An 18919-nucleotide genomic window follows, 5' to 3' on the forward strand; every position below is an offset into this window, starting at 1 on the left:
CAGTCTGGTACTGGGGGGTCTGGAGACTCTCACTGCCCACCAGTCTGGTACTGGGGGGTCTGGAGACACTCACTGCCCACCAGTCTGGTACTGGGGGGTCTGGAGACTCACTGCTCACCAGTCTGGTACTGGGGGGTCTGGAGACTCTCACTGCTCACCAGTCTGGTACTGGGGGGTCTGGAGACACTCACTGCCCACCAGTCTGGTACTGGGGGAGTCTGGAGACTCTCACTGCTCACCAGTCTGGTACTGGGGGGTCTGGAGACTCACTGCCCACCATTCTGGTACTGGGGGGTCTGGAGTCTCACTGCCCACCAGTCTGGTACTGGGGGGTCTGGAGACTCTCACTGCCCACCAGTCAGGAACTGGGGGGTCTGGAGACTCACTGCCCACCAGTCTGGTACTGGGGGGTCTGGAGACTCACTGCCCACCAGTCTGGTACTGGGGGAGTCTGGAGAGACTCACTGCCCACCTGTCTGGTACTGGGGGGGTCTGGAGACTCACTGCCCACCAGTCTGGTACTGGGGGGTCTGGAGAGACTCACTGCCCACCAGTCTGGTACTGGGGGGTCTGGAGACTCTCACTGCCCACCAGTCTGGTACTGGGGGGTCTGGAGACTCACTGCTCACCAGTCTGGTACTGGGGGGTCTGGAGACTCACTTTCCACCAGTCTGGTACTGGGGGGTCTGGAGACTCACTGCTCACCAGTCTGGTACTGGGGGGTCTGGAGACTCACTTTCCACCAGTCTGGTACTGGGGGGTCTGGAGACTCACTGCTCACCAGTCTGGTACTGGGGGGTCTGGAGACTCACTGCCCACCAGTCTGGTACTGGGGGGTCTGGAGACTCACTGCCCACCAGTCTGGTACTGGGGGGTCTGGAGACTCTCACTGCCCACCAGTCTGGTACTGGGGGGTCTGGAGACACTCACTGCCCACCAGTCTGGTACTGGGGGGTCTGGAGACTCACTGCTCACCAGTCTGGTACTGGGGGGTCTGGAGACTCTCACTGCTCACCAGTCTGGTACTGGGGGGTCTGGAGACACTCACTGCCCACCAGTCTGGTACTGGGGGGTCTGGAGACTCTCACTGCCCACCAGTCTGGTACTGGGGGGTCTGGAGACACTCACTGCCCACCAGTCTGGTACTGGGGGAGTCTGGAGACTCTCACTGCTCACCAGTCTGGTACTGGGGGGTCTGGAGACTCACTGCCCACCAGTCTGGTACTGGGGGGTCTGGAGACTCACTGCTCACCAGTCTGGTACTGGGGGGGTCTGGAGACTCACTGCCCACCAGTCTGGTACTGGGGGGTCTGGAGACTCACTGCCCACCAGTCTGGTACTGGGGGGTCTGGAGACTCTCACTGCCCACCAGTCAGGTACTGGGGGGTCTGGAGACTCACTGCCCACCAGTCTGGTACTGGGGGGTCTGGAGACTCACTGCCCACCAGTCTGGTACTGGGGGAGTCTGGAGAGACTCACTGCCCACCTGTCTGGTACTGGGGGGGTCTGGAGACTCACTGCCCACCAGTCTGGTACTGGGGGGTCTGGAGAGACTCACTGCCCACCAGTCTGGTACTGGGGGGTCTGGAGACTCTCACTGCCCACCAGTCTGGTACTGGGGGGTCTGGAGACTCACTGCCCACCAGTCTGGTACTGGGGGGGGGGTCTGGAGACTCACTGCCCACCAGTCTGGTACTGGGGGGTCTGGAGACTCACTGCCCACCAGTCTGGTACTGGGGGGTCTGGAGACTCACTGCTCACCAGTCTGGTACTGGGGGGTCTGGAGACTCACTGCTCACCAGTCTGGTACTGGGGGGTCTGGAGACTCACTTTCCACCAGTCTGGTACTGGGGGGTCTGGAGACTCACTGCTCACCAGTCTGGTACTGGGGGGTCTGGAGACTCACTGCCCACCAGTCTGGTACTGGGGGGTCTGGAGACTCACTGCCCACCAGTCTGGTACTGGGGGGTCTGGAGACTCTCACTGCCCACCAGTCTGGTACTGGGGGGTCTGGAGACTCACTGTTCACCAGTCTGGTACTGGGGTCTGGAGACTCACTGCTCACCAGTCAGGTACTGGGGGGTCTGGAGACTCTCACTGCCCACCAGTCTGGTACTGGGGGGTCTGGAGACTCACTGCTCACCAGTCTGGTACTGGGGGGTCTGGAGACTCACTGCTCACCAGTCTGGTACTGGGGGGTCTGGAGACTCACTTTCCACCAGTCTGGTACTGGGGGGTCTGGAGACTCACTGCTCACCAGTCTGGTACTGGGGGGTCTGGAGACTCACTGCCCACCAGTCTGGTACTGGGGGGTCTGGAGACTCACTGCTCACCAGTCTGGTACTGGGGGGTCTGGAGACTCACTTTCCACCAGTCTGGTACTGGGGGGTCTGGAGACTCACTGCTCACCAGTCTGGTACTGGGGGGTCTGGAGACTCACTGCCCACCAGTCTGGTACTGGGGGGTCTGGAGACTCACTGCCCACCAGTCTGGTACTGGGGGGTCTGGAGACTCTCACTGCCCACCAGTCTGGTACTGGGGGGTCTGGAGACTCACTGTTCACCAGTCTGGTACTGGGGTCTGGAGACTCACTGCTCACCAGTCAGGTACTGGGGGGTCTGGAGACTCTCACTGCCCACCAGTCTGGTACTGGGGGGTCTGGAGACTCACTGCTCACCAGTCTGGTACTGGGGGGTCTGGAGACTCACTGCTCACCAGTCTGGTACTGGGGGGTCTGGAGACTCACTTTCCACCAGTCTGGTACTGGGGGGTCTGGAGACTCACTGCTCACCAGTCTGGTACTGGGGGGTCTGGAGACTCACTGCCCACCAGTCTGGTACTGGGGGGTCTGGAGACTCACTGCCCACCAGTCTGGTACTGGGGGGTCTGGAGACTCTCACTGCCCACCAGTCTGGTACTGGGGGGTCTGGAGACTCACTGCTCACCAGTCTGGTACTGGGGTCTGGAGACTCACTGCTCACCAGTCAGGTACTGGGGGGTCTGGAGACTCACTGCCCACCAGTCTGGTACTGGGGGGTCTGGAGACTCTCACTGCCCACCAGTCTGCTACTGGGGTGTCTGGAGACTCTCACTGCCCACCAGTCTGGTACTGGGGGGGTCTGGAGACTCTCACTGCCCACCAGTCTGGTACTGGGGTCTGGAGAGACTCACTGCCCACCTGTCTGGTACTGGGGGGTCTGGAGACTCACTGCCCACCAGTCTGGTACTGGGGGGTCTGGAGACTCACTGCTCACCTGTCTGGTACTGGGGGGTCTGGAGACTCACTGCTCACCAGTCTGGTACTGGGGGGTCTGGAGACTCACTGCTCACCAGTCTGGTACTGGGGGGTCTGGAGGCTCACTTTCCACCAGTCTGGTACTGGGGGGTCTGGAGACTCACTGCTCACCAGTCTGGTACTGGGGGGTCTGGAGACTCACTTTCCACCAGTCTGGTACTGGGGGGTCTGGAGACTCACTGCTCACCAGTCTGGTACTGGGGGGTCTGGAGACTCACTGCCCACCAGTCTGGTACTGGGGGGTCTGGAGACTCACTGCCCACCAGTCTGGTACTGGGGGGTCTGGAGACTCTCACTGCCCACCAGTCTGGTACTGGGGGGTCTGGAGACACTCACTGCCCACCAGTCTGGTACTGGGGGGTCTGGAGACTCACTGCTCACCAGTCTGGTACTGGGGGGTCTGGAGACTCTCACTGCTCACCAGTCTGGTACTGGGGGGTCTGGAGACACTCACTGCCCACCAGTCTGGTACTGGGGGGTCTGGAGACTCTCACTGCCCACCAGTCTGGTACTGGGGGGTCTGGAGACACTCACTGCCCACCAGTCTGGTACTGGGGGAGTCTGGAGACTCTCACTGCTCACCAGTCTGGTACTGGGGGGTCTGGAGACTCACTGCCCACCATTCTGGTACTGGGGGGTCTGGAGACTCACTGCCCACCAGTCTGGTACTGGGGGGTCTGGAGACTCTCACTGCCCACCAGTCAGGTACTGGGGGGTCTGGAGACTCACTGCCCACCAGTCTGGTACTGGGGGGTCTGGAGACTCACTGCCCACCAGTCTGGTACTGGGGGAGTCTGGAGAGACTCACTGCCCACCTGTCTGGTACTGGGGGGGTCTGGAGACTCACTGCCCACCAGTCTGGTACTGGGGGGTCTGGAGAGACTCACTGCCCACCAGTCTGGTACTGGGGGGTCTGGAGACTCTCACTGCCCACCAGTCTGGTACTGGGGGGTCTGGAGACTCACTGCCCACCAGTCTGGTACTGGGGGAGTCTGGAGACTCTCACTGCTCACCTGTCTGGTACTGGGGGGGTCTGGAGACTCACTGCCCACCAGTCTGGTACTGGGGGGTCTGGAGACTCACTGCTCACCAGTCTGGTACTGGGGGGTCTGGAGACTCACTGCTCACCAGTCTGGTACTGGGGGGTCTGGAGACTCACTTTCCACCAGTCTGGTACTGGGGGGTCTGGAGACTCACTGCTCACCAGTCTGGTACTGGGGGGTCTGGAGACTCACTGCCCACCAGTCTGGTACTGGGGGGTCTGGAGACTCACTGCCCACCAGTCTGGTACTGGGGGGTCTGGAGACTCTCACTGCCCACCAGTCTGGTACTGGGGGGTCTGGAGACTCACTGCTCACCAGTCTGGTACTGGGGTCTGGAGACTCACTGCCCACCAGTCTGGTACTGGGGGGTCTGGAGACTCTCACTGCCCACCAGTCTGCTACTGGGGGGTCTGGAGACTCTCACTGCCCACCAGTCTGGTACTGGGGGGGTCTGGAGACTCTCACTGCCCACCAGTCTGGTACTGGGGTCTGGAGAGACCTACTGCCCACCTGTCTGGTACTGGGGGGTCTGGAGACTCACTGCCCACCAGTCTGGTACTGGGGGGTCTGGAGACTCACTGCCCACCAGTCTGGTACTGGGGGGTCTGGAGACTCACTGCCCACCAGTCTGGTACTGGGGGGTCTGGAGACACTCACTGCCCACCAGTCTGGTACTGGGGGGTCTGGAGACTCACTGCCCACCAGTCTGGTACTGGGGGAGTCTGGAGAGACTCACTGCCCACCTGTCTGGTACTGGGGGGGTCTGGAGACTCACTGCCCACCAGTCTGGTACTGGGGGGTCTGGAGAGACTCACTGCCCACCAGTCTGGTACTGGGGGGTCTGGAGACTCTCACTGCCCACCAGTCTGGTACTGGGGGGTCTGGAGACTCACTGCCCACCAGTCTGGTACTGGGGGAGTCTGGAGACTCTCACTGCCCACCAGTCTGGTACTGGGGGGTCTGGAGACTCACTGCCCACCAGTCTGGTACTGGGGGGTCTGGAGACTCACTGCCCACCAGTCTGGTACTGGGGGGTCTGGAGACTCTCACTGCTCACCTGTCTGGTACTGGGGGGTCTGGAGACTCACTGCCCACCAGTCTGGTACTGGGGGGGTCTGGAGACTCTCACTGCTCACCTGTCTGGTACTGGGGGGGTCTGGAGACTCACTGCCCACCAGTCTGGTACTGGGGGGTCTGGAGACTCACTGCTCACCAGTCTGGTACTGGGGGGTCTGGAGACTCACTGCTCACCAGTCTGGTACTGGGGGGTCTGGAGACTCACTTTCCACCAGTCTGGTACTGGGGGGTCTGGAGACTCACTGCTCACCAGTCTGGTACTGGGGGGTCTGGAGACTCACTGCCCACCAGTCTGGTACTGGGGGGTCTGGAGACTCACTGCCCACCAGTCTGGTACTGGGGGGTCTGGAGACTCTCACTGCCCACCAGTCTGGTACTGGGGGGTCTGGAGACTCACTGCTCACCAGTCTGGTACTGGGGTCTGGAGACTCACTGCTCACCAGTCAGGTACTGGGGGGTCTGGAGACTCACTGCCCACCAGTCTGGTACTGGGGGGTCTGGAGACTCTCACTGCCCACCAGTCTGCTACTGGGGGGTCTGGAGACTCTCACTGCCCACCAGTCTGGTACTGGGGGGGTCTGGAGACTCTCACTGCCCACCAGTCTGGTACTGGGGTCTGGAGAGACTCACTGCCCACCTGTCTGGTACTGGGGGGTCTGGAGACTCACTGCCCACCAGTCTGGTACTGGGGGGTCTGGAGACTCACTGCCCACCAGTCTGGTACTGGGGGGTCTGGAGACTCACTGCCCACCAGTCTGGTACTGGGGGGTCTGGAGACACTCACTGCCCACCAGTCTGGTACTGGGGGGTCTGGAGACTCACTGCCCACCAGTCTGGTACTGGGGGGTCTGGAGACTCTCACTGCCCACCAGTCCGGTACTGGGGGGTCTGGAGAGACTCACTGCCCACCTGTCTGGTACTGGGGGGTCTGGAGACTCACTGCTCACCAGTCTGGTACTGGGGGGGTCTGGAGACTCTCACTGCTCACCAGTTTGGTACTGGGGGGTCTGGAGACTCACTGCTCACCAGTCTGGTACTGGGGGGTCTGGAGACTCACTGCCCACCAGTCTGGTACTGGGGGGTCTGGAGACTCACTGCCCACCAGTCTGGTACTGGGGGAGTCTGGAGAGACTCACTGCCCACCTGTCTGGTACTGGGGGGGTCTGGAGACTCACTGCCCACCAGTCTGGTACTGGGGGGTCTGGAGAGACTCACTGCCCACCAGTCTGGTACTGGGGGGTCTGGAGACTCTCACTGCCCACCAGTCTGGTACTGGGGGGTCTGGAGACTCACTGCCCACCAGTCTGGTACTGGGGGAGTCTGGAGACTCTCACTGCTCACCTGTCTGGTACTGGGGGGGTCTGGAGACTCACTGCCCACCAGTCTGGTACTGGGGGGTCTGGAGACTCACTGCTCACCAGTCTGGTACTGGGGGGTCTGGAGACTCACTGCTCACCAGTCTGGTACTGGGGGGTCTGGAGACTCACTTTCCACCAGTCTGGTACTGGGGGGTCTGGAGACTCACTGCTCACCAGTCTGGTACTGGGGGGTCTGGAGACTCACTGCCCACCAGTCTGGTACTGGGGGGTCTGGAGACTCACTGCCCACCAGTCTGGTACTGGGGGGTCTGGAGACTCTCACTGCCCACCAGTCTGGTACTGGGGGGTCTGGAGACTCACTGCTCACCAGTCTGGTACTGGGGTCTGGAGACTCACTGCCCACCAGTCTGGTACTGGGGGGTCTGGAGACTCTCACTGCCCACCAGTCTGCTACTGGGGGGTCTGGAGACTCTCACTGCCCACCAGTCTGGTACTGGGGGGGTCTGGAGACTCTCACTGCCCACCAGTCTGGTACTGGGGTCTGGAGAGACCTACTGCCCACCTGTCTGGTACTGGGGGGTCTGGAGACTCACTGCCCACCAGTCTGGTACTGGGGGGTCTGGAGACTCACTGCCCACCAGTCTGGTACTGGGGGGTCTGGAGACTCACTGCCCACCAGTCTGGTACTGGGGGGTCTGGAGACACTCACTGCCCACCAGTCTGGTACTGGGGGGTCTGGAGACTCACTGCCCACCAGTCTGGTACTGGGGGAGTCTGGAGAGACTCACTGCCCACCTGTCTGGTACTGGGGGGGTCTGGAGACTCACTGCCCACCAGTCTGGTACTGGGGGGTCTGGAGAGACTCACTGCCCACCAGTCTGGTACTGGGGGGTCTGGAGACTCTCACTGCCCACCAGTCTGGTACTGGGGGGTCTGGAGACTCACTGCCCACCAGTCTGGTACTGGGGGAGTCTGGAGACTCTCACTGCCCACCAGTCTGGTACTGGGGGGTCTGGAGACTCACTGCCCACCAGTCTGGTACTGGGGGGTCTGGAGACTCACTGCCCACCAGTCTGGTACTGGGGGGTCTGGAGACTCTCACTGCTCACCTGTCTGGTACTGGGGGGTCTGGAGACTCACTGCCCACCAGTCTGGTACTGGGGGGGTCTGGAGACTCTCACTGCTCACCTGTCTGGTACTGGGGGGGTCTGGAGACTCACTGCCCACCAGTCTGGTACTGGGGGGTCTGGAGACTCACTGCTCACCAGTCTGGTACTGGGGGGTCTGGAGACTCACTGCTCACCAGTCTGGTACTGGGGGGTCTGGAGACTCACTTTCCACCAGTCTGGTACTGGGGGGTCTGGAGACTCACTGCTCACCAGTCTGGTACTGGGGGGTCTGGAGACTCACTGCCCACCAGTCTGGTACTGGGGGGTCTGGAGACTCACTGCCCACCAGTCTGGTACTGGGGGGTCTGGAGACTCTCACTGCCCACCAGTCTGGTACTGGGGGGTCTGGAGACTCACTGCTCACCAGTCTGGTACTGGGGTCTGGAGACTCACTGCTCACCAGTCAGGTACTGGGGGGTCTGGAGACTCACTGCCCACCAGTCTGGTACTGGGGGGTCTGGAGACTCTCACTGCCCACCAGTCTGCTACTGGGGGGTCTGGAGACTCTCACTGCCCACCAGTCTGGTACTGGGGGGGTCTGGAGACTCTCACTGCCCACCAGTCTGGTACTGGGGTCTGGAGAGACTCACTGCCCACCTGTCTGGTACTGGGGGGTCTGGAGACTCACTGCCCACCAGTCTGGTACTGGGGGGTCTGGAGACTCACTGCCCACCAGTCTGGTACTGGGGGGTCTGGAGACTCACTGCCCACCAGTCTGGTACTGGGGGGTCTGGAGACACTCACTGCCCACCAGTCTGGTACTGGGGGGTCTGGAGACTCACTGCCCACCAGTCTGGTACTGGGGGGTCTGGAGACTCTCACTGCCCACCAGTCCGGTACTGGGGGGTCTGGAGAGACTCACTGCCCACCTGTCTGGTACTGGGGGGTCTGGAGACTCACTGCTCACCAGTCTGGTACTGGGGGGGTCTGGAGACTCTCACTGCTCACCAGTTTGGTACTGGGGGGTCTGGAGACTCACTGCTCACCAGTCTGGTACTGGGGGGGTCTGGAGACTCTCACTGCTCACCAGTCTGGTACTGGGGGGTCTGGAGACTCACTGCTCACCAGTCTGGTACTGGGGGGTCTGGAGACTCTCACTGCCCACCAGTCTGGTACTGGGGGGTCTGGAGACTCACTGCTCACCAGTCTGGTACTGGGGGGTCTGGAGACTCACTGCCCACCAGTCTGGTACTGGGGGGTCTGGAGACTCTCACTGCTCACCAGTCTGGTACTGGGGGGTCTGGAGACTCACTGCCCACCAGTCTGGTACTGGGGGGTCTGGAGAGACTCACTGCTCACCAGTCTGGTACTGGGGGGGGGTCTGGAGACTCACTGCTCACCTGTCTGGTACTGGGGGGTCTGGAGACTCGCTGCCCACCAGTCTGGTACTGGGGGGGTCTGGAGACTCACTGCCCACCAGTCTGGTACTGGGGGGTCTGGAGACTCGCTGCCCACCAGTCAGGTACTGGGGGGTCTGGAGACTCTCACTGCTCACCAGTCTGGTACTGGGGGGTCTGGAGACTCACTGCCCACCAGTCTGGTACTGGGATGTCTGGAGACTCGCTGCCCACCAGTCTGGTACTGGGATGTCTGGAGACTCACTGCCCACCAGTCTGGTACTGGGGGGTCTGGAGACTCACTGCTCACCTGTCTGGTACTGGGGGGTCTGGAGACTCTCACTGCTCACCTGTCTGGTACTGGGGGGTCTGGAGACTCACTGCCCACCAGTCTGGTACTGGGGGGGTCTGGAGACTCTCACTGCTCACCTGTCTGGTACTGGGGGTGTCTGGAGACTCACTGCCCACCAGTCTGGTACTGGGGGGTCTGGAGACTCACTGCTCACCAGTCTGGTACTGGGGGGTCTGGAGACTCACTGCTCACCAGTCTGGTACTGGGGGGTCTGGAGACTCACTTTCCACCAGTCTGGTACTGGGGGGTCTGGAGACTCACTGCTCACCAGTCTGGTACTGGGGGGTCTGGAGACTCACTGCCCACCAGTCTGGTACTGGGGGGTCTGGAGACTCACTGCCCACCAGTCTGGTACTGGGGGGTCTGGAGACTCTCACTGCCCACCAGTCTGGTACTGGGGGGTCTGGAGACACTCACTGCCCACCAGTCTGGTACTGGGGGGTCTGGAGACTCACTGCTCACCAGTCTGGTACTGGGGGGTCTGGAGACTCTCACTGCTCACCAGTCTGGTACTGGGGGGTCTGGAGACACTCACTGCCCACCAGTCTGGTACTGGGGGGTCTGGAGACTCTCACTGCCCACCAGTCTGGTACTGGGGGGTCTGGAGACACTCACTGCCCACCAGTCTGGTACTGGGGGAGTCTGGAGACTCTCACTGCTCACCAGTCTGGTACTGGGGGGTCTGGAGACTCACTGCCCACCAGTCTGGTACTGGGGGGTCTGGAGACTCACTGCCCACCAGTCTGGTACTGGGGGGTCTGGAGACTCTCACTGCCCACCAGTCAGGTACTGGGGGGTCTGGAGACTCACTGCCCACCAGTCTGGTACTGGGGGGTCTGGAGACTCACTGCCCACCAGTCTGGTACTGGGGGAGTCTGGAGAGACTCACTGCCCACCTGTCTGGTACTGGGGGGGTCTGGAGACTCACTGCCCACCAGTCCGGTACTGGGGGGTCTGGAGAGACTCACTGCCCACCAGTCTGGTACTGGGGGGTCTGGAGACTCTCACTGCCCACCAGTCTGGTACTGGGGGGTCTGGAGACTCACTGCCCACCAGTCTGGTACTGGGGGTCTGGAGACACTCACTTTCCACCAGTCTGGTACTGGGGGGTCTGGAGACACTCACTGCCCACCAGTCTGGTACTGGGGTCTGCATATGAGACAGACTCTGGTATATTGCAGTGTCTGTGTGTCCTGCTGGGTGTGTTGGGCTCTGTTGGTTTATGGAACATTGTACTGGGATAAAGCAGATGGGATGGTTGAACTGGCCTCTGCTTGTATGGGAAAATGTACTAGGATGATTGAACTGGGCTCTGCAGGTATGTTGGATACTGTGCTGGTGTATCGGATACTGTGCTGGGATGGTTGAGTTATGATCGTGTGTATGGGGTGCTGTGGTGGGATGGTTAAGCTGGGCTCTGCTAGTATGCGAAACTACTAGGATGATCGAACTGGGCTCTTGTGTGTGGGATACTGTGCTGGGATGGTTGAGCTGGGCTCTGCTGGTGTATAGGATACTGCTGGGATGTCGCAGGATGTAACTGTTTGTCTCTGGTTCTAGCACAATCTGTGCTGTGATAACTGCCATTCGCATGTTGCCATGGCCCTCAACCTGATGCGATACGACAACAAGACCTCTTGGAACATGGTCAAACTCTGCTTCCTAATGCTGATCCACAGCAAATACGTCAGGTAGGTGGAACACGCCAGGGTGGGTGGGGGGCAAATACGTCGAACAGCGTAAGTACCCCGGGAAGGGTAAAAACGTCTGGTAAATAAGTCGAGGAGGGAGAAGCAGCCCAGGTTCCTGTCCAGTGACCCCTGGGTTAGGGAGAGAGTGAATCATCCCGAGTTCCTGCTCCTGATCCCTGTCCAGTGACCCCTGGGTTAGGGAGGGATGAATCAGCCTGGGTTCCTCCTCCTGATCCCTGTCCACTGACCCCAGGATTATGGTGGGAGAAGGTGAATCATCCAGGGTTCCTGTTCCTGATCCCGGTCCAGCGACTTCCTGGGTTAGGGAGGGGGTGAATCAGCCCGGGTTCCTGCTCCTGATCCCTGTCCAGTGACCCCTGGGTTAGGGAGGGGGTGAATCAGCCTGGGTTCCTGCTCCTGATCCCTGTCCAGTGACCCCTGGGTTAGGGAGAGAGTGAATCAGCCCGGGTTTCTGCTCCTGATCCCTGTCCAGTGACCCCTGGGTTAGGGAGAGAGTGAATCAGCCCGGGTTTCTGCTCCTGATCCCTGTCCAGTAACCCCTGGGTTAGGGAGGGGTGAATCAGCCTGGGTTCCTGCTCCTGATCCCTGTCCAGTGAACCCTGGATTAGGGAGGGGGTGAATCAGCCCGGGATCCTGCTCCTGATCCCTGTCCAGTGACCCCTGGGTTAGGGAGGGGTGAATCAGCCCGGGTTCCTGCTCCTGATCCCTGTCCAGTGAACCCTGGATTAGGGAGGGGGTGAATCAGCCCGGGTTCCTGCTCCTGATCCCTGTCCAGTAACCCCTGGGTTAGGGAGGGGTGAATCAGCCTGGGTTCCTGCTCCTGATCCCTGTCCAGTAACCCCTGGGTTAGAGAGGGGGTGATTCAGCCCGGGTTCCTGCTCCTGATCCCTGTCCAGTGACCCCTGGGTTAGGGAGGGGGTGAATCAGCCCGGGTTTCTGCTCCTGATCCCTGTCGAGTGACCCCTAGGTTAGGGAGGGGGTGAATCAGCCCGGGTTCCTGCTCCTGATCCCTGTCCAGTGACCCCTGGGTTAGGGAGGGGGTGAATCAGCCCGGGTTCCTGCTCCTGATCCCTGTCCAGCGACTTCCTGGGTTAGGGAGGGGGTTGAATCAGCCCGGGTTCCTGCACCTGATCCCTGTCCAGTGACCCCTAGGTTAGGGAGGGGGTTGAATCAGCCCGGGTTTCTGCTCCTGATCCCTGTCGAGTGACCCCTGGATATTAGGGAACGGGTGAATCATCCCGTGTTCGTGCTCCTGATCCCTGTCCAGTGACCCTAGGGTTATTGTGGGAGAAGGTGAATTATCCAAGGTTCCTGATCCCTGAATCAGCCTGGGCTTTTGCCTCTGATCACTGTCCAGTAACAACTGGATTAGTGAGGGAGGGAATAAGCCCGGGTTCCTGCTCTTGAACCCTGTCCAGTGACCCCTGGGTTATGGAGGGGGTGAATCATCCCGGGTTCCTGCTCCTGATCCCTGTCCTTGACTCTTGGGTTAGAGAGTGGGTGAATCAGCCTGGATTGCGACTGATTCCTGTGTAATGACCCCTGGGTTATTGTGGGAGAAGGTGAATCATCCAGGGTTCCTGTTCCTGATCCCTGTGTTAGGGAGGAGATGAATCAGCCCTGGTTCCTGCTCCTGATCCCTATCCAGTGACCCCTGGGTTAGGGAGGGGATGAATCAGCCCGGGATCCTGCTCCTGATTCCTGTCCAGTGGCAGCTGGGTTAGGGAAGTGTTGAATCATCCTGGGTTCCTGCTCCTGATCCCTGTCCTGTGAACCCTGGGTTAGGGAGGTAGGAATCAGCCCGGGTTCCTTCTCCTGATCCCTCTCCAGTGACCCCTGGGTTAGGGAGGAGGTGAATGAGCCTGGGTGTCTGCTCCTGATCCCCTGTCCAGGAACCCCTGGGTTAGGGAGGGAGGGTGAATCGCTCTGGATTCGTGCTCCTGATCCCTGTCCGGTGACCCGTGGGTTAGGGAAGTGGTGAATCAGCCCAGGTTCTTGCTCCTGATCCCTGTGCAGTGAACCCTGGGTTAGGGAAGTGGTGAATCAGCCCAGGTTCTTGCTCCTGATCCCTGTGCAGTGAACCCTGGGTTAGGGAAGTGGTGAATCAGCCCGGGTTCCTTCTCCTGATCCCAGCCCCGTGACCCCTGGGTTAGGCAGGTAGGGAGATTCTGCCCAGGTTCCAGTTCCTGATCACTGTCCAGTAACCCCTGAGTTAGGGAGGGCATGAATCAGCCCGGGGTCCTGCTCCTGATCCCTGTAAAGTCTCCCCTTGGTTAGGCAGGGTGGGTGAATCAGCCCATGTTCCTGCTCCTGATCCCTGTCCAGTGACCACCTGGGTTAGGGTGGAGGTGAATCAGCCCGCGTTCCTGCTCCTGATTCCTGTCCAGTAACCTCCTGGGATAGGGAGGGGGTGAATCAGCCCGGGTTCCTGCTCCTGATTCCTGTCCAGTAACCCCCTGGGTTAGGGAGTGGGTGAATCATCCCGGGTTCCTGCTCCTGATTCCTGTCCAGTAACCCCCTGGGTTAGGGAGTGGGTGAATCATCCCGGGTTCCTGCTCCTGATTCCTGTCCAGTGACCCCTGGGTTAGGGAGGGAGGGCGATGCAGCCCGGGCTCCTGATCGCTGTCCAGTGACCTCTGGGTTACGGAGGGGCTGAATCAACCTGGGTTCCGGATCCTGATCCCTGTCCAGTGACGCTTGTTTTAGCTGGTTGTTTGAATCGGCTTGGTTTCCTGCTCCTGGTCCCTATCCTGTGTCGATGCTCTCTATTTGGGGTCAGGTGGAGAATGTGCCTGTCTCTTTATTGAAGTGTTAGTTGGTGGTGGGTCGTTTGTTTGGAGGGGTCGGAACAGGATGATCGAACATAGGAAGAGGAGTAGGCCTTTTTGCCCCTCAAGCCTGTTCCGCTACGCAATTCGATCCCGGTTGATCTGTAACGTAACTCCATCCTTACATGGCACAGAATCAGGCTGACGCAATTCCCCTTTGTTTTCCCTACTCTCTCAGCTTTGCAGGGTTCCTGAAAACCTGGCTGCCCTTCTTGTTCATCGTTGGTGTGACTCTGACTGTCGTGCTCGTGCTCAACTTGCGTTGATCTCAATTCGAAGTTCATGGAATTGTCTAGAAAGCCGAGTGCAATTGGGACCAAGAACGTCAGAATGTTGAAAATACCACTTGGCTACACCACTTTCTGTACAGATCTCTCTCTTCCTGCAGCCTCCAACCCACTTCTGATGAAGGGTCCCAGACCTGAAACATTAACACTGTTTCTCTCTCCATGGATGCTGCCTGGCCTGCTGAGTTGTCCCAGCGTTTTCTGTTGTTATTTCAGATTTGCAGCATCCGCAGTATTTTGCTATTGTGTCCTGTACAGATCTCTCTAATTTCCTGCTTCCTGTACAGATCTCGCTCACTTCCTGCTGCTTCCAGCCCACTTCCTGTACAAAACTCTCACTTCCTGCTGTCTCCAGCCCACTTCCTGTACAAAACTCTCACTTCCTGCTGTCTCCAGCCCACTTTCTGTACAAAACTGTCACTTCCTGCTGTCTCCAGCCCACTTCCTGTACAAAACTGTCACTTCCTGCTGCCTCCAGCCCACTTCCTGTACAAAACGGTCACTTCCTGCTGTCTCCAGCCCACTTCCTGTACAAAACTGTCACTTCCTGCTGCCTCCAGACCATTTCCTGTACAAAACTATCACTTCCTGCTGCCTCCAGACCATTTCCTGTACAATATCTCCCTCACTTCCAGATGCCTTATGCTGTCTTCCTGTACAGCTTTTCCCCATGATCCTGCAAATTAGTCCTCTTCAAGTACATGTCCAGTTGCCTTTTGAAAGTTCCCATGGAATCTGATTCCACGACTCAGGGAGTGCGTTCCAGATCCTAACAATCCTCTGTGTGAAAAAAATTCTGATTTCCCCTCTAGCTCTTTCGCTGATGATCTCTGGTTACCGACCCAATTGTAAGAAGAAACTGTTTCTCCCTCCTTGCTCGATCAAAACCCCTCATAATTTTGAATACCACAATTAGATCTCCCCTTAACCTTCTCTGCTCTTAAGGAGGGCAATCCCAGCTTCTCCAGTCTCTCCACATAACTGAAGTCCCTCATCGTTGGTTGTCATCCTGGGAAACCTCTTCTGAACTTTCCCCAAGGCCTTCACATCCTTCCTAAAATGCGAAGTCCTCACATATTACACAATACTCCAGCTGAGGCCTAACCAGTGATTTGTAAAGTTTCAGCATGACTTGTTTTTCTATTCAATGCCCCTATGTACAAAGCAAAGTATCCATACGCTTTCTTAACTGCCTTATCAACTTGCCCTGCTACCTTCAAAGATTTGTGACTATGCACGTCCAGGTCGCTCTGTTCTTGCACCCCTTCCTGTACATATTTCTCTTTCACTTCCTCAGGCCGCATGCCCACTTCCTGTACAGATCTCAGCGGGAGCTCTGTATTGTACCTGCCCCGGGATAGCTCGATGCTGACACTGGGTATAAAGTGGGGCTGCACTGTCAGGGTAATGTAGAGGGAGCCTTGTATTGTACCTGCCCCGGGAGTGCTCGATGCTGACACTGGGTATAAAGTGGGGCTGCACTGTCAGGGTAATGTAGAGGGAGCTCTGTATTGTACCTGCTGTGCGAGTGCTCGATGCTGACACTGGGTATAAAGTGGGGGTACACTGTTGGAGTAACGTAGAGGGAGCTCTGTATTGTACCTGCCCCGGGAGTGCTCGATGCTGACACTGGGTATAAAGTGGAGGTACACTGTCAGGGTAATGTAGAGGGAGCTCTGTATTGTACCTGCTGTGGGAGCGCTCGATGCTGACACTGGGTATAAAGTGGGGAGACACTGTCAGGGTAATATGGAGGGAGATTGTACCTGCTGTGGGAGCGCTCGATGCTGACACTGGGAATAAAGTGGGGCTGCACTGTCAGGGTAATGTTGAGGGAGCCTTGTATTGTACCTGCTGTGGGAGCGCTCGATGCTGACACTGGATATAAAGTGGGGAGACACTGTCAGGGTAATATGGAGGGAGATTGTACCTGCTGTGGGAGCGCTCGATGCTGACACTGGGTATAAAGTGGGGAGACACTGTCAGGGTAATATGGAGGGAGATTGTACCTGCTGTGGGAGCGCTCGATGCTGACACTGGGAATAAAGTGGGGCTGCACTGTCAGGGTAATGTAGAGTGCGTTCTCTTTACTGCTTTTGGTATCTATGGTAGCAGTGAAATGCTTTTACTGCAAGCGATCTCACACTTTTTCTTAAAGTGAGTTTCAGACAAAATTGAGAAAATTAAAACTGTAAATATTTAATTTTTGAACCGATGAACTGGGCTAAAATGAATAAAATATCTATCAAAATCGATTTGTTTTTCATTGGAAAGAAGAACGGAATAGATGTCTATTGATGCAACACATTATTACGTCTGTTGAACTGTCATTCCCCATTTCTGGCAAGGTTAATTCTCCATTACTTCGCATGCATTCCCCATCTCTCATTCCCATTCATTCCCCATCACTCTCAGTCCTGTTCATTCCCAATCTCTCTCATTCCATTTCATTCTCATCTCATTCCTGTTCACTCCCCATCTCCCTCATTCCTATTCAGTCCTAATCTCGCCCATTCCCTTTCATCTCATTTGCCATCTTTCATTCTCCACCTCAAATTCCCTTTCATTCCCATCACTCATTTTCATTCTCCATCTCCCTCAATCCCATTCATTCCCCATCTTTCTCATTCTCTGTTTTTTGAGGTTGTAAATAGCAGGATAGATAAGGGGGAACAAGTGGATGTAGTATATTTGGATTTTCAGAAGGCTTTCGAACAAGAGGTTGCATCAGATTAGGACTTGGAGGATTGGGGTAATACATTAGTTTGGATTGAGGATTGGATAACGGACAGAAAGCAGAGAACCGGAATAAACAGGTAGCAGGGTGTAGCAAGGGACAGTGCTTGGGCCTCAGCTATTTATAACCTACTTAGATGAGGGGACCGAATGTAATATCCAAGTTTACTGATGACACAAAGCTAGGTGGGAAAGTAAGCTGCGAGGAGGATGCAAAGAGGCGGCAAAGGGATATTGGGTTAAGTGATTGGGCAAGAAGGTGGCAGATGGAGTATAATGTGGGGAAGTGTGAAATTTTCTACTTTGGTTGGAAGAATGGAAAAGCAGAATTTTTTTTATAAGGTGAGAAATGAGTAAATGTTGGTATTCAGAGGGATTTGGGTGTACTTGTACACGAATCACAGAAAGTTAACATGCAGCTTCAGCAAGCATAGAATCATAGAATGGTTACAGCACAGAAAGAGGCCATTCGGACCGTTGAGCCCGTGCCAGCTCTCCCCGACTGCGGGGACTCCTCGCCTCCCCGACTGCGGGGACTCCTCGCCTCCCCGACTGCGGGGACTCCTCGCCTCCCCGACTGCGGGGACTCCTCGCCTCCCCGACTGCGGGGACTCCTCGCCTCCCCGACTGCGGGGACTCCTCGCCTCCCCGACTGCGGGGACTCCTCGCCTCCCCGACTGGGGGGACTCCTCGCCTCCCCGACTGGGGGGGGACTCCCCGACTGGGGGGACTCCTCGCCTCCCCGACTGTGGGGACGGACGAGTCCCCACAGTTTGGGAGGTGAGGAGTCCACGCAGAGTGTGGCCATCAGACAGAGTGTGGCCGACGCGCGTGCGCAGACACACGCACACAGTGAGAGAGAGAGAGACACACACACACAGAGAGAGACACAGAGTGAGACACACACACAGCGAGACAGACACACAGAGAGAGAGAGAGAGACACAGAGAGAGAGAGAGACGGTGAGTGGCAGAGAGAAAACAAGATAGGAGCAGGAGTAGGCCATTCGGCACCTCAAGCCTGCTCCGCCATTCAATGCGATCATGGCTGATCATCCAAATTCAGTACCCTGTCCCTCCTTTCTCCCCATACCCCTTGATCCCTTTAGCCTTAAGAAATATATCCTCCTCCTTCTTGAATATATTTAGTGAATTGGCCTCTACTCCCTTCTGTGGTAGAGAATTCCACAGGTTCACCACTCTCTGGGTGAAGACATTTCTCTTCATCTCTGTCCTAAATGTCCTACCCCTTATCCTTAGACTGTGACCCCTGGTTCTGTACTCCCCAACCATCGGGAACATAATTCCTGCATCTAGTCTGTCTAGTCCTGTTAGAATTTTATAAGTTTCAATCAGATCCCCTCTCATTCTTCTAAACTCCAGCGAGTACAAGCCCAATCGACCCAGTCCCTTCTCATACGTCGTTCCTGCCATCCCAGGTATCAGTCTGGTGAATCTTCGCTGCACTCCCTCCATGGCAAGAACATCCTTCCTCAGATAAGGCGACCAAAACTGCACACAATACTCAAGGTGTGGTCTCACCAAGGCCCTGTACAACTGCAGCAAGACATCCTTGTTCCTGTACTCAAACCCTCTCGCTTCGAAGGCCAACATACCATTTGCCTTCTTAACCGCCTGCTGCACCTGCATGCTCACCTTCAGCAACTGGTGCACAAGGACGCCCAGGTCTCGTTGCACTTCCCCTTCTCCCAATCTATTGCCATTCAGATAATAATCTGCCGCCTTGTTTTTGACACCAAAATGG

The 18919-nt window shown here is 57.6% G+C and overlaps 1 protein-coding gene across 1 annotated transcript in view; it reads left to right on the forward strand.

Moving 5' to 3' along the window:
* Positions 1-16672, forward strand: part of LOC147091395 (transmembrane protein 222-like) — a 31813-nt gene extending 15141 nt beyond the window's left edge. The window contains exons 5-6 of the mRNA XM_085976757.1: positions 11153-11283; positions 14311-16672. Coding sequence (XP_085832883.1) covers positions 11153-11283; positions 14311-14398 — 219 coding nt within the window. The 3' untranslated portion in view covers positions 14399-16672. The remainder of the gene's footprint in view (positions 1-11152; positions 11284-14310) is intronic.
* Positions 16673-18919: the final 2247 nt, after the last annotated feature.

Source organism: Somniosus microcephalus, unplaced genomic scaffold (genome assembly GCF_052327205.1).
Source record: "Somniosus microcephalus isolate GS21.2 unplaced genomic scaffold, FLI_Smic_1.0 unresolved_chr3, whole genome shotgun sequence".
In the NCBI taxonomy this organism is placed as follows: domain Eukaryota; kingdom Metazoa; phylum Chordata; class Chondrichthyes; order Squaliformes; family Somniosidae; genus Somniosus; species Somniosus microcephalus.